Source organism: Entelurus aequoreus, linkage group LG02 (genome assembly GCF_033978785.1).
Source record: "Entelurus aequoreus isolate RoL-2023_Sb linkage group LG02, RoL_Eaeq_v1.1, whole genome shotgun sequence".
In the NCBI taxonomy this organism is placed as follows: Eukaryota; Metazoa; Chordata; class Actinopteri; order Syngnathiformes; family Syngnathidae; genus Entelurus; species Entelurus aequoreus.
Genome location: NC_084732.1, coordinates 16993774 through 17018637, shown reverse-complemented (window position 1 = coordinate 17018637; position 24864 = coordinate 16993774). Strand labels below are relative to the sequence as shown.

The window sequence follows — 24864 nt, the reverse complement described above, 5'->3', positions numbered from 1 at the left end:
TTTTCTAACATTCTACACTGCAAAATGAAAAGCTAGCAGCTACACAACAGTTAAGCACACAATAGCACTCAAGATCAACATACCTAATAAGTGTCCCTAATTGAGTAATATTGCAGTGTTAAACAGCACATTTGTCAATACAAACAAGTATCAAATAATTATAGTTGCATATTACTTGCATATACAAAGTCTCCAAGGCAGAAATGTAATTAACTTAGTGAATTATTGTGGCCACTAGGTGTCAGCAAAAAAAACAATTACCACTCCACTTCAACTTAAAAGACAGCATAATTCCATTCCAGACGGTTAATAGGTTAGTGTTTGTCATTGTTCTCTGAGTGATTTCACTTGATCAGACCTTTTCTAACATTCTACACTGCAAAATGAAAAGCTAGCAGCTACACAACAGCTAAGCACACAATAGCACTCAAGCTCGACATTCGTAATAAGTGTCCTTAATTGAGTAATACTGCAGTCTTCAAAAGCACATTTGTCAATATAAACAAGTATCAAATAATTATAGTTGCATATTACTTGCATATACAAAGTCTCCAAGGCACAAATGTAATTAATTTAGTGAATTACTAGGTGTCACCAAAAATAACAATTACCACTCCACTTCAACTTAAAAGACAGCATAATTCCATTCCAGACGGTTAATAGGTTAGTGTTTTTCATTGTGATTTCACTTAATCAGACCTTTTCTAACATTCTACACTGCAAAATGATACAAGTATGTATGATTTGTGCTGATATTGAATCGGATCAATATCGGTGTTGTCGGAGAGACATCCCTGCTTTTTACCTACAGCTACAGTAATGACACAAACCTAATCATGGTGCTATTATGAGCTACGTGATCCGTTTCTCATCTCCCAGAGAATTATTTTTGTAAACGGCAGTGAAATTAATAAATGATTGCTTTTGCAAATATGTGCCGCTGTTTTGTTCCTGTGACAAACTAATTATTTTTGAAATGTGTTTAAAAAATATGATATTTTAGTTCTACTGAGCTGTGAAAAATCTATAAAATATGTGAGTGAATTGCAGCATACATTTACAGAAAACGGCCACCAGAGGTCACTCTAATCCTGCACCATCTGACATTGCTATTAAGTCAAATAATATATGTACTAAATAGCAGCCATGAAATGCATTACATCTGAAGAAAACATGCACACTTATTCAAATATTAAATGTGTACCGAATATTGCAAAACAGACGAACCCCAAAAATGAAAGTACACTATAAAGTACGTTCTTAAGTATACAAAAAAAATAACGATGTTAAAGTTAAAGTACCAATGAGTGTCACACACACACACTAAGTGTAGTGAAATTTGTCCTCTGCATTTGACCCATCCCCCTTGTTCAAACCCTGGGAGGTGAGGGGAGCAGTGGGCAGCAGCGGTGGACGCGCCCGGGAATCATTTTTTTGGTGATTTAACCCCCAGTACCAACAATATGGAAAAGAGCATGTGATGCAGCTATGTGTTTGAATACTGATGCAACAGACAAAACTGTTCCCCATTAAGACTGAAGGCTAAAAATAATTTGGTGATGTAGGTAATAGTTGTAATATTACAAAACCCAAAACCAGTGAAGTTGGCACGTTGTGTATTTCTTAAATTAAACCGAATACAATGATTTGCAAATCCTTTTCAACTTATATTCAATTGAATAGACTGCAAAGACAAGATATGTAATGTTCGAACTGAGAAACTTATTTTTGTTGCAAATAATCATTAACTTAGAATTTAATGGCAGCAACATATTGCAAAAAAGTTGGCACAGGGGCATTTTTACTACTGTGTTACATGGCCTTTCCTTTTAACAACACTCAGTAAACGTTTGGGAACTGAGGAGACCAATTTTTGAAGATTTTCAGGTGGAATTCTTTCCCATTCTTGCTTTATGTACAGCTTAAGTTGTTCAACAGTCCGGGGTCTCCGTTGTGGTATTTTAGGCTTCATATTGTGCCACACATTTTCAATGGGAGACAGGTCTGGACTACAGGCAGGTCAGTCTAGTACCCGCACTCTTTTACTATGAAGTCACGTTGTTGAAACATGTGGCTTGGCATTGTTTTGCTGAAATAAGCAGGGGCGTCCATGATATCGTTGCTTGGATAGCAACATATGTTGCTCCAAAACCTGTATGTACCTTTCAGCATTAATGGTGCCTTCACAGATGTGTAAGTTACCCATGTCTTGGGCACTAATACACCCCATAACATCACACATGCTGGCTTTTGAACAATCCGGATGTTTTTTTTCCTCTTTGTTCCGGAGGACACGACGTCCACAGTTTCCAAAAACCATTTGAAATGTGGACTTGTCAGACCACAGAACACTTCTACACTTTGCATCACTCCATCTTAAATAAGCTCGGGCCCAGCGAAGCTGGAGGCGTTTCTGGGTGTTGTTGATAAATGGCTTTCGCTTTACAGAGTAGAGTTTTAACTTGCACTTACAGATGTAGCGACAAATTGTAGTCACTGACAGCGGTTTTCTGCAGTGTTCCTGAGCCCATGTGGTGATATCTTTTACACACTGATGTCGCTTTTTGATGCAGTACCGCCTGAGGGATCGAAGGTCCGTAACATCATTGCTTACGTGCAGTAATTTCTCCAGATTCTCCGAACCTTTTGATGATATTACGGACCGTAGATGGTGAAATCCCTAAATTCCTTGCAATAGCTGGTTGAGAAATGTTGTTCTTAAACTGTTCGACAATTTTCTTACGCATTCGTTCACAAAGTGGTGACCCTCGCCCCATCCTTGTTTGTGAATGACTGAGCATTTCATGAAAGCTGCTTGTATACCCAATCATGGCACCCACCTGTTCCCAATTAGCCTGTTCACCTGTGGGATGTTTGATGAGCATTCCTCAACTTTCTCAGTCTTTTTTGCCACTTGTGCCAGCTTTTTTTAAACATGTTGCAGGCATCAAATTCCAAATGAGCTAATATTTGCAAAAATTATAATTTTTCCAGTTCGAACGTTAAGTATCTTGTCTTTGCAGTCTATTCAATTGAATATAGGTTGAAAACGATTTGCAAATCATTGTATTCTGTTTTTATTTACCATTTACACAACGTGCCAACTTCACTGGTTTTGGGGTTTTGTAGTAGTTGTAATATCCTATGTGAAGGCTGTTTAAAAAGTCGGTGACATATTTAGACCAGAGAAAGTTTATTGGAATGTGATTTATTGTCGGTAAATAAGGGGGAAAAAATCAGGGAGCATTTTAGTAAGTCTGGACAAAGCACAAATAAATACTGTTCTTCCACATAATGATCAATATAGTGGAAGGATTCACTGTGATTGTCCTTAACAACTTCCGCAATTCGCGTGCACATTAAGGAAGTGACGTATATTTGCGCAGGCGTAGACCGATCAGGTGTTTCGGTACCGATCAGGTAGTGACCATAGACGTCTTATAAATAGACGCAGCATTGGCTGCTGTGACGCGAGAAATTCGGCCGCCATCTTGAAGTGGTGATGAGGAGCCGGCGAGCAGCCTAAACTGACAGTTGACAGGTAGGTAGCATTTTCCTGCTCAAATGAGCGGACTGTTGAAAATAGGAATCGGGGGATTACTTTTCACAAGTAAGATTTAACATTAACGTACTATTGGTTGTATTTTGTGAAAAGAATATTACCACAGAGTTGAGAAGGAGCAAAGATCTTCAATAGTACTGAAATCATAGCCGCTAGCAAGCAAGAGTATGACCATAATAGAATTGCTAGTCAATTAAATTAATTAAAGGCAAAGTATAAGACAACACTTTTTTAACAGTATAATTAGAACCAGGAATAAGTCTTCTAGTAACAATATTCAAATACTAACATAGTTGGGTAAGACAGAATTTGGTTTTATTCTGAATCCAGTGAAACAGATTGGTGGTTTTAGCTGATATAAAGACTTTCAGGTGTTTATATATATTTATGTTTAAGTATTTGGCAGATGCTATTATCCAAAGCGACATACATAAAAAATACAAATAAAACAATCACTTTAAACATTATCATTTAAGGGAAGAATGTAATACAAAATATCAATACAAAGTGTCAAGACAGAATAAACTCTTTGCCGCTGCAGCAACAGAGATACAGTCTATAGGTCCCTAAGATATATAAATATCTAATGTATTCATACATTGTTAATGAACTTAAAAATAGATGACCGTTTTTTTCCCCCTTCTCTGGGATTATATTCCCAGTTTTGATCTCGGACGTCTGGTCACTTGTAGCATATAAGAATATTATATTACTGTTAAGCAAACTATGAATAATAAAACACGCCAAAACATGTGTCTTTTATCATAGCTACACTATGACAAAAAATCGCGTGAAAATCAGTGGTATTTAGTGAGGTAAAATGAATTAAATGCGCTGACAGTTCATTGCTCCTGCCAAATGAATTGCACTGAGTGGAGCGGATCACCACTCCAAGATGGCGGCCCCGCGTCTCGTCAGCGCCAGTAGGCAGTAGCGGTCGATGCTACGTACCCTTATAACATGTCTATGGTAGTGACCATAGTGACAAGGTTCTTCCACAACACATTACTTTGCTTTTGTGTAAGGCAATAGAAAATGGTCTTTTGCTAAACTCGTTGCGCCTAACACTGTCCAGGACGAATCCTTCATTTCAGAAAATGGAAACTTAAAGACGTAAAGTTCGACGAGGAAAAAATGACACTTTTTTTATATACCAACTCGGGGTTGTGACGTCACACAAAAAGGCAGCGTCGGCCGAAATGGGTTACAAAACATACAAATTGCAGGAAACCCAGTAGATAAAACACATTTAACAATCACATAGCAATTCCAATGACACTTATCCATGTTAAGTCGCAACCAAAGACTGCTTATTAACCACTTAACATAACTTGTTTGTAATAGATTGCAACATTAGCTTGAGCTTGAGGCGCAAGCTAACAGGAGTGACGTCACACAAAATGGCGACGCCATCGAAAATTAAGTTTAAAAAAATAATTGTAGAAAACAATGAAAACACACATTCAACAACCATACAGATTTACAAATAAAACCCAGTTGTGTGTAAAGATGTATTAATGTAGGTAATGACAATTTAACACAGCACGTTTTGTCAGTAACATGAGTTGCAATGCTAACTTTAGCTTGTGTGGCACTAAATAGTTGACTACAACATACAACATGTTCAACTATCTATTTGCTTGTTTAGCACTTACCTGTTTGATTAAGAAGTGGATTTTTGCGTCAAAGTATTTCTGTGAGTGACGGCATTTGTGTAATTAGTAATTACCGTGGCTTACTTACTCTTTTGTCCTCGGCGTTCCAATGATAGTGCCTTCCGTAATTACCCCTAGCCGCCACTAGATGGTAGTGTTGCTCATTACTACATTTTCAATGGCTAATTCAAAAAAACTATAGAAACTGTCAATATTTACCATCGCATTATCTGTTATAAGATGGTGTAATGAAAAGAAAAGAAAACTGGACTGTTGACACAAAAAATAATACTTGCTTGTTGTGATTGTCGGCCGTTGTTTTTCTTTACATTCCCCTTGAAGTGCATACTTCCCAGTTTCCTCGAATGCAACATGAGCGCTGATTGATTGAACTGACCAATTAAATAAAAGGATGATACTACTAATAATAATTATGATAATATTAATAATAATAATAATAATACACACCGCATCACCTTTTTCACTTGTTTGTCCATCCATTGAGTGGAATATTGTGTTTTCCACATCCTTCACACATGAGCAAAAGTTAAGACAATAAAAAATAAAAAAAAAGCAAATTGTTTTTTAAATATTATGAACAGCTGCCTGGGGGAGGTGGAGTGGGGTTTGATTTTAGCTGCGTCCTTGCTCCCCACACACACACACACACACACAAACACACACACACACGCGCACACACACACACACACACACACACAATGTTCCTACTTCCTGTCCCCAGGTAACAAGAAGTTCAAAGTCCCCCACGTGGAGCCGAGGGCCCCCTGGATGTGATCGTTAGCTGCGCCCCCTGTGGACGACGGACTGTCTGTGCGGGTGACGCGAGCATGAGGCGCAGCAGGCGTCCTTGTAGTAGTCGTAGACGCATAGACGGGCCTGGACCACCACGTTGCAGTTGAAGAACTGGTCTTTGCAGTGGTCGTCTGAAATAGGGACACGTCACGAGTTGAGGAACGAGACACGAAACGAAAAGGGAAAGACAATAAACGGACGGACCTGTTTGAGGTACGCAAGGCTCCGGGTTGCAGTCTCCCCGCGCTGCTGGTTTGAGCTGCTCGTCACAGCTGCTTCCGGACTGCTTGTCTTCGGTGAGACAACGCACCTCACGCACACGGAATCCTCCCTCGCATGTTTTGGAACACTGGAAGGAACGAAAGTAAGAGTTAAACATGTGTTTCGCTCCGTGACAAATAGTAATAAAGTGTGCTTTTTGAACATCGCAATGAATAGAAGGCCGTTTGCAATAGTGAATATACACAAAAGTGAGCCATTGAAGTTGGCACGTTGTGTAAATCGTAAATAAAAACAGAATACAATGATTTTCAAATCCTTTTCAACCTATATTCAATTGAATAGACTGCAAAGACAATATATCTAACGTTCAAACTGAGAAACGTTGTTATTTTTTGCAAATATTAGCTCATTTGGAGTTTGATGCCTGCAACATGTTTCAAAAAAGCTGACACAAGTGGCAAAAAAGACAGAGAATGTTGAGGAATGCTCATCAAACACTTATTTGGAACATCCCACAGGTGAAAAGGCTAATTGGGAACAGGTGAGTGCCAGGATTGGGTATAAAAGCAGTTTCCATGAAATGCTCAGTCATTCACAAACAAGGATGGGGCGACTTTGTCAACAAATGCGTGAGCAAATTGTCCAACAGTTTAAGAACAACATTTCTCAACGAGCTATAGCAAGAAATTAAAGGATTTCACCATCTACGGTCCGCAGTATCATCAAAAGGTTCAAAGAATCTGGAGAAATCACTGCACGTAAGTTATGATATTACGGACCTTCGATCCCTCAGGCGGTACTGCATCAAAAAGCGACATCGGTGTGTGAAGGATATCACCACACGGGCTCAGGAACACTTCAGAAAACCACTGTCAGTAACTACAGTTGGTCGCTACATCTGTAAGTGCAAGTTAAAACTCTACTATGCAAAGCCAAAGCCATTTATCAACAACACCCAGAAATGCCACCCGCTTCGCTGGGCCCAAGCTCATCTAAGATGGACTGATGCAAAGTGGAAAAGTGTTTTGTGGTCCGACGAGTCCACATTTCAAATTGTTTTTGGAAACTCTGGACGTCGTGTCCTCCGGAACAAAGAGGAAAAGAACCATCCGGATTTAATAGGCGCAAAGTACAAAAGCCAGCATCTGTGATGGTGTGGGGGTGTATTAGTGCCCAAGACATGGGTAACTTACACATCTGTGAAGGCACCATTAATGCTGAAAGGTACATACAGGTTTTGGAGCAACATATGTTGCCATCCAAGCAACGTTATCATGGACGCCCCTGCTTATTTCAGCAAGACAATGCCAAGCCACGTGTTACAACAGCGTGGCTTCATAGTAAAAGAGTGCGGGTACTAGACTGGCCTGCCTGTAGTCCAGACCTGTCTCCCATTGAAAATGTGTGGCGCATTATGAAGCCTAAAATACCACAACGAAGACCCCCGGACTGTTGAACAACTTAAGCTGTACATCAAGCAAGAATGGGAAAGAATTCCACCTGAAAAGCTTCAAAAATTGGTCTCCTCAGTTCCCAAACGTTTACTGAGTGCTGTTAAAAGGAAAGGCCATGTAACACAGTAGTGAATATGCCACTTTTTTGCAATGTGTTGCTGCCATTAAATTCTAAGTTAATGATTATTTGCAAAAAAAATTATGTTTCTTAGTTGGAACATTAAATATCTTGTCTTTGCAGTCTATTCAATTGAATATAAGTTGAAAAGGATTTGCAAATCATTGTATTCAGTTTTTATTTACGAATTACACAACGTGCCAACTTCACTGGTTTTGGGTTTTGTATAGTAGCATTGTTACACAATTTAAATAAGCAACTGTTTGTTCCTCCCCGCTGTTACAACATTGGTTCTGTTGTTGCTCGTTTATAAAGTCATCAAATGCAAATTAGCGTGTCATGCGACTCACGGCGCTCCAGTCGGTGTAGTACCACTTGGCGCCGCACGCTCTCACGTTGCAGCTCTGCTGGCCGAGGGGCCGCTCCAGCGACGAGCACTCGTACTGAGGCGCCACGGCGAAGCCGTCGGGCGAGCTCGTCAGACACACCACCGCCCTCTGCTGGCTGCCTGCGCCGCACTCTGCAGAGCACTGGAGCACATTTCACACCAACGTTACGTTACATGGCGTTATGTTACGTCATGTCATTTCGGTGGTAGCATTTTGTTCTGTAGAAAAAAAAATATGAGATTATAGATTTCAAACAGAATCTTGTCGCATTTACTACTTTGTTGGCTTGAAGACCCGTTGTGTTACATTGGAAGGCAACAGCGCCCCCTGGCCACACTCGCTGGATTAAAGATGTTCTTTATTTTCTCAAACTGGAGAAGATTAGGCTGACATCGAATGGTTGTTCTGTAAAGTTTCAAGAACAGTGGGTTGCCTTTCTGAGATATTTTGGTTGATGAGCCTTTTGTGTGCTTGTTGGTAGCTATATCTCTCTAAGGCAGGGGTGTCACACTCATTTCAGCTCAGTGGGCCGGAATGGTAAAATCATGGCATGATAACCTAAAAATAAATACAAGCTCCAGGTTGTTTTCTTTGTTTTACTTTGGTCAAAAATAGAACAAGCACATCCTGAAAATGTACAAATCACAAATAATCAGTGTAGGGACTAACGTGTTACAAAGTAAAGTTACAAAGTAACGCGTTACTGTAACGCCGTTACTTTCGGCGGTAAATAGTAATCTAACACATTATTTTTTTATATTCAGTAACTCGGTTACCGTTACTACATGATGCGTTACTGCATTATTTTTATTTATTTTTTTATTTTTGTATTTATTTATTTATTTTAAACAACATATAAAAAGACACAAGATACACTTACCATTAGTGCATCAACCCAAGAAAACTCCTCTCCCTCATCCACACTCATTTACACAAAAGGGGCTGTCTCTTTCTGTTATTAAAAACTTCTGGTTCCTACATTATAGAATAATACAGTCTGCAAGGGATACAGTCTTTAGAGCACACATGATTGTGTGTGCTGCTGGTCCACTAACATTTTCATTAACTACTATTTTTTATGTAATTGCTTTTATATTGCTTTATTTTATTTTCTATCCAAGAAAAAGTATTTTTTATTTTTTTTTGTATTCTTTTTTTTTTCCCTTTATTTTTTATTTATTTTTCATTTATTTATCTTATTCTATTCCACTTAAAAAAAATTTTTAAAAATAATAAAAAAACTTATCCAAACAAATCAATAAATACACTACCGTTCAAAAGTTTGGGGTCACATTGAAATGTCCTTATTTTTCAATGAAGATAACTTTAAACTATTCTTAACTTTAAAGAAATACACTCTATACATTGCTAATGTGGTAAATGACTATTCTAGCTGCAAATGTCTGGTTTTTGGTGCAATATCTACATAGGTGTATAGAGGCCCATTTCCAGCAACTATCACTCCAGTGTTCTAATGGTACAATGTGTTTGCTCATTGGCTCAGAAGGCTAATTGATGATTAGAAAACCCTTGTGCAATCATGTTCACACATCTGAAAACAGTTTAGCTCGTTACAGAAGCTACAAAACTGACCTTCCTTTGAGCAGATTGAGTTTCTGGAGCATCACATTTGTGGGGTCAATTAAACGCTCAAGATGGCCAGAAAAAGAGAACTTTCATCTGAAACGCGACAGTCTATTCTTGTTCTTAGAAATGAAGGCTATTCCACAAAATTGTTTGGGTGACCCCAAACTTTTGAACGGTAGTGTAGCTAAAAGAAAAGAAAAGAAACAGAAAAGAAAAGAAAAGAAAAGAAAACAAAACAAAACAAAACAAAACAAAACAAAACAAAACAAAACAAAACAAAACAAAACAAAGGACTTTATCTTCACCAGACCGGGTTATATTACGTTATTTTTATGTAGTATCGGCTGGAAACTGAGAAGATCTGAGTGTGTTTTATTGGAGCGCTGCAGACGAGGCGACAAGGAAGAGGCGCGCTGCTCTGTGTATGTGTGTGTGTGGGAGGGGGTGTGTCTGTGTTTACTAGCAAGACATGGCGAAGCCCGAAGCCGAGTTTCTTAACATGGAGATATTCTCACTACTTTTCTTTGGTCGACCACAAAGAAAATAACATTTTAGTTAAATGTAAGTCGTGTCTTGGATCAAAGATCCTATCCTCGCAATTCAAATCTGCTGAAACAGCTACAAAAGCAACATGCTTCGACAAAGCTAGTTGAAACAGCGGCTGGATTTTAACGAGGCACTGCGCACTGAAGGTACACACACTCTGTCAATTTTCTTATGTACTGTTGCTCTTTCATTCTAGACTTCTAGAGTGTTTGATTATCACATCACTCTAAATGTATAGACTATAAAGTTCACAAACATAAAGAGGGATGCTAGTAGGCCAGGCCAATCTTTCCTTATCTCTAAACTAAAACTGGGGAAATATGTAGAATGTTCTGGGCTTCAGACATGATTTTATTTCAGAATTCCTTGAGAGAAAAAAACACCTGGTTAGGTTTTGTGTATGTAGTGTGTGCCTTCCTTGGTTTACAGCTATGTTGTTATTATGCTGTTTGATACTTATGTATGTTATGTTGCAGCTATTTAAAATAGTTTTGTCAATTTGTTCTGGCCTGAAACAAATTGGCCCTTTGAAACATATCTTTGTCTTTGTGTGTTGTATGTAGACCACATTGCTTGGCAGAGTTCAGTGATGCAAATGCATGTCAAGTTGATCAACAGATTGTATTATTCTCCAGTGCAATAACAGTACTGAAATGAAGGCTAAAAGGGCATTAATGGGAGATTTAAAAAAGAAAAAAAGAAGTAACTAAATAGTTACTTTTCACAGTAACGCATTACTTTTTGGTGTGAGTAACTGAGTTACTTTTGAAATAAAGTAACTAGTAACTGTAACTAGTAACTGGTTTTCAGTAATCAACCCAACACTGCAAATAATCCTCCGGACAAAACACTTCAAGTTTGTTGAAAATTCTGAAGAAATTGGTGCCGCATGGTGCCGCATAAAGGAAAATCTATTCCCAAGTGGGCCGGAATGGTAAAATTATGGCATGATAACTTAAAAATAAAGACAACTCCAGGTTGGCCAAAAATAGAACAAGCACGTTCTGAATATGTACAAATCACAAATAATCCAGCGGGAAAAACACCTCAAGTTTGTGGAAAATTCTGATGAAATTGGTGCAGCTTCAAAAAACACCATGACCTTAGACATCGTCTCAGTGTATCTACAAAGCCAGGATTAAACTTTAAGTCACAGTCTTTCTGGGATTGAACAAAAAACACAACATGTAAACTCTTCCAGGTATCAAATACCTCCTTTGTCATGTCCACGTATCAATCCAGTGCTAACTCAACAAACCGTAAAAAAACGGGAGGTAAAAACTATTCAAAAGGGTTAAGTTTCCTCGTTTTTGACAGAGACATTATGGGGGAGTAAGGGTGCCAAATAAGGTTCAAAGCAGAAGACATAAAATGGCAGGTTTTAAGTTTCATTTGGGTCGAAGGAGAGGAGCCGCAGCCACGCTTTACTTTGTACCTTTTGCTAGTCCAAACAGAATTGCTATTGTAACATCCAGTGGACACATTTAGAGCAGCAGTTTCTTTCGATAAAAAATATTGCATCTCATTTTTAATAAAACCAGTTTATTAAACCCGGGCCGTAGGTTTGACACCCTGCTCTAAGGCCATTCTAGGAATGCAGCTGTCTGTGGTTTTACGTGAATATCTGTCTGTGCTTTCTTTATACTTTATTTATTAATAACACTTTTTCTAACATTGACTTAATTTTTTTATTTTATTTTATTTGTTGTGGGATAAAAAAAAACAGCATTTAATGTAATTTTGACAACTCCTGTCTTTTTAAAATAAGATTATAAAAATATTAAAATAAGTGTACTATATGTTTAAAAAACATATTTTCCCTCAAACATTTTTTAAAAACTTTTATTTAATAAGTAATAATACAAAAAAAACTAAAACATATCCGCTGCCACACAGATCACGGCACCACCGCTTTCATGTGCGCTCAATTGCAGTGTGGAAACTATGTCCGTGTATTTACATTTCCAGGCATTCCATGCGGTATAGATTTTACATGTATTAAACCATTAATAGAAGAAGAAAAAAACTTGCACAACAAATATATTTAAAAAATATAGTATTATAACAATTTTTTTTATAATATAAATATATTTAAAAAACATATTTTTATATTCTATTTGAATTGTAAAAAAGTGTGTTGACATTTATATTTATTAAATGTTTTAAATTATATTAAAACATGTTATTTTAAAATCTCAAATTTATATTGTAATATAGTGGATATATAATTGTATACAGCTAATTTATTATACTACATGTAATAATGTAATATATCATGTTTTTTTAGGTAATAAGATTGCAATTTTGAATACTGACTTCATTTTCCACATACTTTCCTAAATAATGTATTTTCAATAAATTGTTTTTTACTGTATTTAATTTTTACAAATAATAATAATAATACATTTTAGTTATAAGGCGCCTTTCTGTGCACTCAAAGACACCGTACAAAATCACAACAATAAAATCAAATTGGATAAATGCACTTTTTGGACAATTTGCTTACATGTTTGTTAAATGTTTTAATTTAAAAACTGTGTTTTTAAAAATATTTTATCATTTTTTATTATATAAAATGTATCATAATTGTATTCATTATTATTATTATTTTGTTGTAATGGAAAAGGTAAAAAAATATGACGAAGAAACTCCATTGCACATCATGGTGAAGACTCATGGAGGACATTTAATAATGTGGTGTTGCTACCTGACTCCAGGGCCCGGTGAACCACTCCATGGCGTTCTCACAGGGGCCGTTGTTGCACACCTGGGTGTGCGGGGGCCGCTCGCTTCCGCAACCCTCCAAAGGCAGGCTGCTGATGTGGTTGGTCAGGCAGAGGATGCCTCGCGTACGGACGCCCATCCCGCACTCAGTGGAACACTGTGGAGGAAACTATCAGTTTACACTTCCTGCCTTCTACTGAACAGAAACACCTGAATACACTCGCTGGACATCACCTTTCGTCAAATCGAGTGTTCTCCTTCGACGTTGCATCTTTTAGGGCATTTTAAAATGGCCATTGGATTTTGATAAGAAATTATATTTTAAAATGTATTCATTAGTGTTATTTCCTCTATGGTTGATGACAGATATTGGGTCAAATGCTCTAGTAGCTAAATACTTTTAAATAGATTTAAAATAATACGTTTGAAAAAATACATAGAAAAATATAAAAAAATGTCCTAATTGACTATTAATTTTAGTAAAATATATTCATTTCTAAATGAAAATGAAGTGATTATATGATAGTTATTTTTATCCATAGCCGATCAAGTAAATTGCATCAAATACCCATAACTAGTGCTGAAATATTTGTTATACACTACCGTTCAAAAGTTTGGGGTCACCCAAACAATTTTGTGTTTGAGCCTTCATTTCTAAGAACAAGAATAGACTGTCGAGTTTCAGATGAAAGTTCTCTTTTTCTAGCCATTTTGAGCGTTCAATTGACCCCACAAATGTGATGCTCCAGAAACTCAATCTGCTCAAAGGAAGGTCAGTTTTGTAGCTTCTGTAACGAGCTAAACTGTTTTCAGATGTGTGAACATGATTGCACAAGGGTTTTCTAATCATCAATTAGCCTTCTGAGCCAATGAGCAAACACATTGTACCATTAGAACACTGGAGTGATAGTTGCTGGAAATGGGCCTCTATACACTTATGTAGATATTGCACCAAAAACCAGACATTTGCAGCTAGAATAGTCATTTACCACATTAGCAATGTATAGAGTGTATTTCTTTAAAGTTAAGACTAGTTTAAAGTTATCCTCATTGAAAAGTACAGTGCTTTTCCTTCAAAAATAAGGACATTTCAATGTGACCCCAAACTTTCGAACGGTAGTGTATATATTTATTGAAAATGTTAAAAAAAAATACGCACAGTATATATACACTTTTATTAATTGATTGTTCTGCAATTCAATAAAATTATGTTTGAAATGTAGAATTAATTGTTTAAATTGTGTTAATTTATTCCATAGTTAATGGTTAAAGGCTCATAACTAGTCGATAAATAATTTTGTTTTTCAACATACAAAATAGTTGTAAAAATATTTGTACAATCTTTTTTTTTTCTTAATTGATTGGGTTTTTATTTTTAAATAAAATTTTAAACAATGATATGATTATGATTTTTCTTCATAGCTGATTAAATGCATACATTCAAATGCCAATGAAAAATGGCAAAAATGTTTTTTTTAGGTATAGATATATGTATTAAACATATTTTAATACATTAATATTGTTATTTATTTACATTTTGAAAAAAATGTCAAATGCCCATGACAATTGGATTATTGATTGATTAAACTGTGTTAATTTCCTCTTCAGTCGATGGAGATAATCGAGTCAAATATATAACTAGTATATAAATAGTGGCTGAATAGGTTTTTTTTCCCTGTAGAAGTGTTTTAAATTTGTATTAAATATTTATTTCATAAGAATTTTTTTTTTATATAATATTTCTTGAATAGTAAATTATCCATTACGTGATTGCTATTTGTCTTCATAGCTGATTTAGTCAATAGGGTCAAATGCCCATAACTAGTGGCTAAAACGTTTTCTTAGCTATAAATTAATGTTTGAAAAATATGAAAAAAATGTAAATTAATTAATTGTTACTTATTAAAATCTTTAAAAAAAATATGTAAATTGCCAAAACAAGTGGCTGAATGTTGTTGTTTTTTTTTTGGTAGAAATATAAATTAAAAAAATATTTTTTAAAATGCTTACAGTATGTATCTATTGATTACTCCGCGATTCAATACAATTAGTTCATAAATACAATTAATTGATTAAATATAGGTAATTTGTTGAGTCAACTACTAAAAACTAGTGGGTAAATATTATTTATTTACCATGTAAAATAGTTTAAAAATATTAGTAAAATCGAATAATTTTTTATTGAATGACTGTTTTTTTTTATTATATATTTTTTTAAATTACAAATAATCAATAACATGATAGTTGTTTTTTTTCCCAGAGATGATTCAGCCAATAGAGGCAAATACCCATAACTAGTGGGTAAATATTTTTTTATTTACCATGTAAAATTGTTGAAAAATATTAGTAAAATCAAAAAAAAAATTATTGAATGACTGTTTTTTTTTAACATATATTTTTTTCATTACAAATAGTCAATTACATGATAGTTATTTTTTTTCCAGAGCTGATTTAGCCAATAGAGGCAAATACCCGTAACTAGTGGGTAAATATTTTTTTACCATGTAAAATTGTTTAAAAATATTATTAAAATCGAATAATTTTTAATTGAGTGACTGTTTTTAAAAAAAAAAAAAATTATATATATATATATATATATATATATATATATATATATATATATATATATATATATATATATATATATATTTAATTACAAATAATCCATTACGTGATAGTTATTTTTTTTCCAGAGCTGATTAAGCCAATAGAGGCGAATACCCATAACTAGTGTTTTTTTTTTTTTTACCATTTAAAATTGTTTAAAAATATTAGTAAAATCGAATAATTTTTAATTGAATGACTGTTTTTTTTTTTTTTTTAAAATATATATATTTTTTAATTACAAATAATCCATTACGTGATAGTTATTATTTTTCCAGAGCTGGTTAAGCCAATAGAGTCAAATTCCTATCATTATTGTAGTGGCGAACACATTTTTTAGGCAAAAAAATATATATCATGAAAATTATTATTTTTTTACTAAGACTATTTTTATTAAAATATATTTTGTTGTTGTTTTTTAAATATTCTGTCAAATGCCCTTTATAAGTGGCACACATCTTAGCTTGATGCAGTTCAAACTAGAAGCACAATAATACATTTATTGATTATTGAACACCTGACTCATTGAAATTTGAACAAAATAATGATTTTGGAGATGTCAGGTGAAATACATTGTGTTTGTCTGCCAACACGTATGATGTGTTATCTTTGTAAAGGCAGAATGTTGTTGAGGTTGGCACAGCTGTCCCTAATGAAGAGGCCAGTACCTTAGCGCCCCAGTTAGTGTAGAACCAGCTCTTGGCGCAGGCTCCCATGTCGCAGTTCTCTAAGTCGACGGGCCGCAGGTTCATGTTGCACTCTGCGTCCAGAACAAAGTCGCCCACATTGCTGACACAGCGAACCTCCCGTGACCTCTGACCCAGCCCGCACGGCACAGAGCACTGCAGAGACACAACAAAGACTTTGCAGCAAATACTTGAGACACGGGAACGCCGTCACTTACCGCGCTCCATTCCGAGCGGATCTGCCACTCGCTGCAGATCTTCATCTGGCAGGTGCCGGCGGTCTCGGGCCGCTCCAGGTGGCTGCAACGGCTGGTGTGCACGTTGAGGGTGTGGTTGGCGTAAACCTGGCGACACAGGACCTGGCGGTGCTGCATGCCCAGGCCGCACATCTTGCTGCATTCCGACCACTCGCCAATATCCCAACTAAAGGAAGTCAATACAAGGTCACTCTTGCAAAAAAAGATGTTATTCCCAAAGAGTTTTTTACCAGGAAAATTAATTTAAAAAATACATTAAGAACGTTGGCAGGTTTTTTTCCTCATAGAATCGTTTACTCAACTGCAGAAAGCATAAGGCATCCATGAGGCTCAAGACTTTGGAGTTTCTTAGTCATATCTTTTGTACTTTTTCCACCACAACAAAATAATAATAATGAATACAATTCTGACACAATACAATGTAAATAATATTGTAAATTAAATGATAAAGAATTATACAAAAAACACAATATAATAAATAAAACATTTATTAATCACATATTTAAATTGTCCAAAAAGTTAATTTGTATATGTTAAATTTGAGCAAACTTTTTTTTAAAATCAAAATACTTTATTTATGAAAATAAGTGAAAAATAAAATCAGTATTCAAAATGACTTGAACATTTTTACTATCTCATATTTTTATACTTTTTTCCACAGAAAAAAATGATATTACTGAAAATACAAAAATATATTACAATTTAAAAAAAAAATCTATACACTGCACTATTTTACAATATAGCATTTGAGATTTTCAAATAACTTTACTTTCAAATCATTTAAAACATTTAATGAACATACATAAATAAAAAATCTAACGTAAATTTAGACAAATTCAAAATAGTATTTCATTTGAACTTTTTTAAATCCTATACTGTCGATTTTTAAATGTTTTTCCACAGAAAAAATACTACCACTGAAATAAGATAATGTATTACAATGTAACATAGTGTGATAAACTAATTATACAAAATCATATATACCGAATATTACAATATAGCATTTGAGATCTTAAAATAACAGTTTTTCAAATTAATATAAAACATTTAACATCAAAAGTGTAAAAAACACTTTTGCGTTGGTGTTAATTAATGCAAAAACCTGAGGAAAATATGGTTTTAAACACATATATTTTTAATTATCTAAACATTTTTGTAGTCTTATTTTTATTTTTTCACAAAAAAAGGCTTTCACTGAAATAACAATGTAATACAGTATAGCACGTAGTACTGTATAGCACGTAGTACTGTATAATAAATTAGATGTATAAAATTATCTATGTACTATATTACAGTATAGCATGTGAGATTTTAAAAAAAGTTGCTTTTCAAAATAAGTTAAAATACTTAAAGGCCTACTGAAAGCCACTACTACCGACCACGCAGTCTGATAGTTTATATATCAATGATGAAATCTTAACATTGCAACACATGCCAATACGGCCGGGTTAACTTATAAAGGGCAACTTTAAATTTCCCGCTAAACTTCCGGTTGAAAACGTCTATGTATGATGACGTATGCGCGTGACGTCACTAGATAAACGGAAGTATTGGTACACCATTGAATCCAATACAAAAAATCTCTGTTTTCATTTCAAAATTCCACAGTATTCTGGACATCTGTGTTGGTGAATCTTTTGCAATTCGTTTATTGAACAATGGAGACTGCAAAGAAGAAAGTTGTAGGTGGGATCGGTTTAGTAGCGGCTGGCTGTAGCAACACAACCAGGAGGACTTACTTGGATAGCAGACGCGCTAGCCGACGCTAGCCGCCAACCGCACGGATGATCGGGTGAAGTCCTTCGTCACGCCGTCGATCGCTGGAACGCAGGTGAGCACGGGTGTTGATGAGCAGATGAAGGCTGGCTGGCGTAGGTGGAGCGCTAATGTTTTTATCATAGCTCTGTGAGGTCCCGTTGCTAAGTTAGCTTCAATGGCGTCGTTAGCAACAGAATTGTTAAGCTTTGCCAGGCTGAGAATTATTAACCGTGTAGTTACATGTACATGGTTTAATAGTATTGTTGATCTTCTGTCTATCCTTCCAGTCAGGGGTTTATTTATTTTGTTTCTATCTGCATTTGAGCCCGATGCTATCACGTTAGCTCAGTAGCTAAAGAGCTTCGCCGATGTATTGTCGTGGAGATGAAAGTCACTGTGAATGTCCATTTCGCGTTCTCGACTCTCATTTTCAAGAGGATATAGTATCCGAGGTGGTTTAAAATACAAATCCGTGATCCACAATAGAAAAAGGAGAAAGTGTGGAATCCAATGCACCCTTGTACCTAAGTTACGGTCAGAGCGAAAAAAGATACGTCCTGCACTGCCTCTCTAGACCTTCACTCTCACTTTCCTCATCCACAAATCTTTCATCCTCGCTCAAATTAATGGGGTAATCGTCACTTTCTCAGTCCGAATCTCTCTCGCTCCATTGAAAACAATGGTAGAATATGAGGAGTCCTTCCTCCTGTGACGTCACGCTACTTCCGGTACAGGCAAGGCTTTTTTTAATCAGCGACCAAAAGTTGCGACCTTTATCGTCGATGTTCTCTACTAAATCCTTTCATCAAAAATATGGCAATATCGCGAAATGATCAAGTATGACACAGAATGGATCTGCTATCCCCGTTTAAATAAAAAAAATTCATTTCAGTAGGCCTTTAATCATACATTAAGAAAAACTGTATTTTATATTCTATATATTAATATACAACATGTATTATTGTATAACTATCTATTTAGATAATGTTGAGAAAATGTAATTATTTAACAACAATTATGAATTCTTAAGTATTAAATAGTATGAACTACTTATGAACAACTTAAGATTTGTTTTTATAAACAATTTTTTTTTCTGATTTAACATATATTTTTGTATAATAAATATTATAATAAATTAAATATGTATAAAAAATATTACATTTTTAAAGAAAAATATACAGTTAAGTCACAGTTTAGCGCTTTCATGGCGAGTTTACTGACAGATATAAGTAAGAACTTTACACTACTTTATATTAGAAATGGCAACAGTGGAGGATGAATGTTCCATAACAAGAAGATAGAGAAAAAGAAGAATATTATCGTCAACGGTGTCGTCACGGACTACAAAGGCCGACGTGCGCAATTTTTCAGGATTTATGCAGATCCCAAATACAGATTAGCAGGTACCGGAAGGTAAGAAAAGTTGCTTTTGCATAATATCGCAAGACAAAACGCCAGATAATATGTCTTACCTTATACACACACTATAATAATACTCCTATGTTGAAGCACAGTACAATCCATCAAGCGGTGCGGCGTCATAGCTTACCAAATTCGTACTAAAACATTTTGATAGATTTTTGAGCGCCGTGTGTAATGTTTTATATTTTCAATGGAACATATAACATTTTAGGTGTTGTTTAGGTGTTGCAGTAGTCCAGGCAAGACTACTGCAACGCACTTCTTGTCAGGATCCCCAGCAAAAACATCCAGAAGCTACAATACGTACAGAATTGTGCTGCTAGGATCCTGATGAGAGTGCGGAAATATGATCATATCACACAAACTCTCAAATCCCTTCACTGGCTTCCTGTTTCACTCAGGATTGAATTCAAAGTCTCCCTATTAACCCACCAGTGCCTCCATGGAAATGCCCCCCTCTACCTCAAAGAACTACTCACCCCCAAATCCTCCACACGACACCTCCGCCCCGGACAGGCTAACCTCCTCCAACCTCAGAGGACAAAGCTACGAACAATGGGAGACCCGACTTTCTGCTCTGCCGCTCCCAGTCTGTGGAACGCTCTCCCTGACCACCTGAGGGCACCACAGACTGTGGATGCTTTTAAAAAAGGCTTAAAAACCCTTCTTTTTTTTAAAAAAAAGCCTTTTTTTAGATATACGTATGCATACTAGTTTTAGCTATTTGCCTGTTCTAGTTTTTATTTTTATTAATTTTTTATTATTTTTATTTTTATTTTTTTAATACACTATAGCACTTTGAGGTTGTTTACTCAATGTAAAGTGCTTTTTACAAATAAAATATATTATTATTATTATTGTTTACTTGAGTCATATTGTAGTCTACACTATCTCTTATGTGTGACTGCCATCTACTGGTCACACTTATCATTACACCATGTACCAAATAACAGCTTCGAGGTCGGTAAGCACAACCAAAATTATTCCGTGCGTTAGGTGCACCGGGTTATAAGGCGCACTGTCAAGTTTTGAGAAAATGAAAGGATTTTAAGTGCGCCTTATAGTCCGAAAAATACGGTAATAGATAATATGCTAAATATGGATTTTGTTGTCACTCACAATGCCGGACAGGACTCCAGGTTGCAGGGTTCTTCCTGCGGTGTTGGTTTGCTGTTGCTGTCACACAAAGTGTCCTGAACTTGGACTCGGTTCAGTCGGTGGACGCAGTGGAAGACGGCATACCTGGAACCTACGCGACACGGGATGGAGGATAACAGAGGAAGAAAACAGCCAAGGCGCGTTGTCTTACCTTTACCACAGGAGGCGCTGCACTCGCTCGTTCCAACCATCTTCCACTCGTAGTCCCTCTCGCGTCTGTGGGGCTTGACGGTAGCGGGATACCGCCCTGCGCCCGCCGGGTGGTATTCTTGCTCGTTCACTGCGTTCCCTAAGATGCGGGGACTGGGATTTAATGCAATGCATGATGGTTAAATGTGCTGCATGGGCGAAGTTGACCTTCAGGCGTGTGGTTTGGTTGGCGTCCATGTCCCTCAGAGGGGACCATGTACTCGTAGTGAACACCTGGGTTGGCTTGTTGGAAGATCACCTGTGGAAGAGCAGAGCGATATTTCTTCCCATCAAATACGTCTGAATGTGGAACTTTATTGATTTCTCACAAAGACATCCAGGATCTCATCGGTGGGACCCTCGGCCAGAAAGGACTCGCCAGCGGTGCTGCTGATCTCGTTGGGTCGGCGGTAAGTGAACATGGTGCCCCCGCCCTCGAACATCCCCGGGCGGTCGATGGCCCAGTTGCCATTGATGATGGAGCGTCCTGATCGGCTTTGAAGCGCTGTGGGAGATTAAAAAAAAAGAAAAAAGTATTGCCTAATTTTTGAACCAGTCCTTTGAAGACGTGTGTTTAAAAACGTAATGTTTAAAAATTAAATGTATAAAAATGCAGCATTGAACATTTGAGTGTATAAGAAATTCAGTGTTTAAAAATTCAGGGTATAAAAAAATTCTGCATACAGGAATTCAGTGTATAAAAGATTCAGTGTATAAAAAGTCAGTGTATAAAAATTCAGTGTGTAAAAATTCAGTGTATAAAATGTTTGTGGATAAAAATTCAGTGTATAAAATGTTTGTGGATAAAAATTCAGTGTATAAAAAAATCAGTGTTGAAAATTTCAGTGTATAAAAAGTTTGGTGTTTAAAAATTCAGTATATGAAAATTTCAGTGTTTAAAAATTCAGTGTATGAAAAATTTAGCGTTTAAAAATTCAGTGTATAAAAATTCAGTGTTTAAAAATTCAGTGTATAAATATTCAGTGTATAAAAAAATCAGTGTGTATAAAAATTCACCGTTGAAAATGTCAGTGTTTAAAAATTTAGTGTATGAAATTTCGGTGTATAAAAAATTCAGTGTATAAAAATTCAGTGTATAAAAAATTCTATGTATGAAATTTTACTGTATAAAAATTCAGTATATGAAATTTCGGTGCATAAAAAATTCAGTGTATAAAAAATTCAGTGTATGACATTTTAGTGTATAAAAATTCACTATATGAAATTTCAGTGTATAAGAAATTCAGTGTATAAAAATTCAGTGTATAAAAATTCAGTATTGAAAATTTCAGCGTTTAAAAATGCAGTGTTTTAAAATTCAGTGTATAAAAATTCGGTGAATAAAAAATTCAGTGTATAAAATTTCAGTGTATAAAAATTCAATGTATGAAAACTCAGTGTATACAAATTCCGTGTTTAAAAATTCAGTGTGTAAAAATTCAGTGTTTAAAAATTCAGTGTTTAAATATTCATTGTATAAAAAATTCAGTGTAAAAATTCACCGTTGAAAATTTCGGTGTATAAAAATTCAGTGTATAAAAATTCAGTGTATAAAAAATTTAGTGTATGAAATTTTAGTGTATAAAAATTCAGTATATGAAATTTAGGTGTATAAAAAATTCAGTGTTAAAAAATTCAGTATATAAAAATTCAGTGTATAAAAAATTCAGTGTATGAAATTTCGGTGTATAAAAAATTCAGTGTATAAAAATTCAGTGTTGAAAATTTAAGTTTTTAGAAATTCAGTGTTTAAAATTTCAGTGTATAAAAATTTGGTGAATAAAAAATTCAGTGTATAAAACATTCAGTGTATAAAACATTCAGTGTATAGAATTTCAGTGTATAAAAGATTCAGTGTATAAAAATTCAATGTATGAAAATTCAGTGTATAATAATTCAGTGTTTAAAAATTCAGTGTATAAATATTCAGTGTATAAAAAATCAGTGTTGAAAATTTCAGTGTATGAAATTTTGGTGTATAAAAAATTAAATGTATAAAATTTCCGTGTATAAAAATTCAGTTTAAAAATTCAGTGCAGAAATATTCATCCATTCATCCATCCATTTTCTACCGCTTATTCCCTTCGGGGTCGCGGGGGTCGCTGGAGCCTATCTCAGCTACAATCGGGCGGAAGGCGGGGTACACCCTGGACAAGTCGCCACCTCATCGCAGGGCCCAGAAATATTCAGTGTACAAAAAAAAATCAGTGTTGAAAATTTCAGTGTATAAAAATTTGCTGCATCGAAAAGCAAGACTCACTTCCGATAAATTAAGACTGAAGCAATCGATCGTGTCTCAGAAGCAGCCAATGAGGTGTCAAGTTTGAAGTCACGTGACAGCATTCTGGCTTTTTGAAGAAGCACTTTTTTTCTACACTGAATTTTTAAACACTGAACTTCAAAACGCTGAGTTTTGTCTACTGAAGTATTCTGACGTTTTGTATCAGCGTCAACGTTTTTTTGCACACACACACACACACACACACACACACACACACACACACACACACACACACACACACACACACACACACACACACACACACACACACACACACACACACACAAACACAAACACACAATTCTGCTCCAACCCAGAACTGTAGGACCTGAGGGAAGTTATTTCCCAAAGAAGTCTGTCACTTTCCCCGCATGCAGCCAACTTTAAGAAGCAAATCACAATGTTGTGGTTTTTTACAAGACCTTACAAGCTAATCATGGAAGTCAATTCTCCAGAAAAGCGCTCCCTCTCCCCTCCCCTTCCCACACAAACACACTTCCGACACTCCTTGGATTACGTGGAAGTCCAGTAGGAAAACAGTGGGAGTGTAACTTTACACAGGCGTTAAAAGGAGTGTGTGGAGATGTAGAAGCACAGAAGAGTTCTATTGAAGGCATGAATATGTGGGGTGGCATGTCTAATCCTTTATAAGAGGGGTCCTACCACTAATGATGTTCGAGTCAAAGTAAGAAACGTATTGATTTTTTAGTTCTGGAGCAAGGGCGTGGGTGCTAATCGCTCTTTTTATGTATCGTAACCTTGTCCAGGCCAAGGACCCCCAAACTGATGGAGCAGGGACCCCCTTCCCCTATTTATGTTTTTGCAGAAAAAAAAAAGGTTATTTTAAACTGGTCCTAAAGGCATACTTGCCAACCCTCCCGATTTTCCCGGGAGACTCTTGAATTTCAGTGGCCCTCCCGAAAATCTCCCGGGGCAACCATTCTCCCGAATTTCTCCCGATTTCCACCCGGACAACAATATTGGGGGCGTGCCTTAAAGGCACTGCCTTTAGCGTCCTCTACAACCTGCCGACACGTCCGCTTTTCCTCCATACAAACAGCATGTCCGCCCAGTCACATAATATATGTGGTTTTTACACACATACAATTGAATGCAAGGCATACTTGGTCAACAGCCATACAGGTCACACTGCGGGTGGCCGTATAAACAACTTTAACACTGTTACAAATATGCGCCACACTGTGAACCCACACCAAACAAGAATGAGAAACACATTTCGGGGGAACATCCGCACCGTAACACAACATAAACACAACAGGACAAATACCCAGAACCCCTTGCAGCCCTAACTCTTCCGGGACGCTACAATATACACCCCCGCTACCACCAAACCCCCCCCCCCATCTCCCGAATTCGGAGGTCTCAAGGTTGGCAAGTATGCCTAAAGGTACTTTGTTATTGTGCAATGTTAATATATT

The 24864-nt window shown here is 36.1% G+C and overlaps 1 protein-coding gene across 1 annotated transcript in view; it reads right to left on the bottom strand.

Moving 5' to 3' along the window:
• Positions 1-4382: 4382 nt before the first annotated feature.
• LOC133631223 (thrombospondin type-1 domain-containing protein 4-like) overlaps positions 4383-24864 on the bottom strand; it is a 70441-nt gene continuing 49959 nt past the window's right edge. Inside the window, exons 8-17 of the mRNA XM_062023384.1 lie at positions 21474-21649; positions 21313-21403; positions 21107-21244; positions 20917-21046; positions 16579-16783; positions 16343-16516; positions 13054-13227; positions 8175-8354; positions 6235-6379; positions 4383-6161 (exon numbers count right to left, since the gene is read on the bottom strand). Of these exons, the coding sequence (XP_061879368.1) occupies positions 6016-6161; positions 6235-6379; positions 8175-8354; positions 13054-13227; positions 16343-16516; positions 16579-16783; positions 20917-21046; positions 21107-21244; positions 21313-21403; positions 21474-21649 (1559 nt within the window). The 3' untranslated portion in view covers positions 4383-6015. The remainder of the gene's footprint in view (positions 6162-6234; positions 6380-8174; positions 8355-13053; positions 13228-16342; positions 16517-16578; positions 16784-20916; positions 21047-21106; positions 21245-21312; positions 21404-21473; positions 21650-24864) is intronic.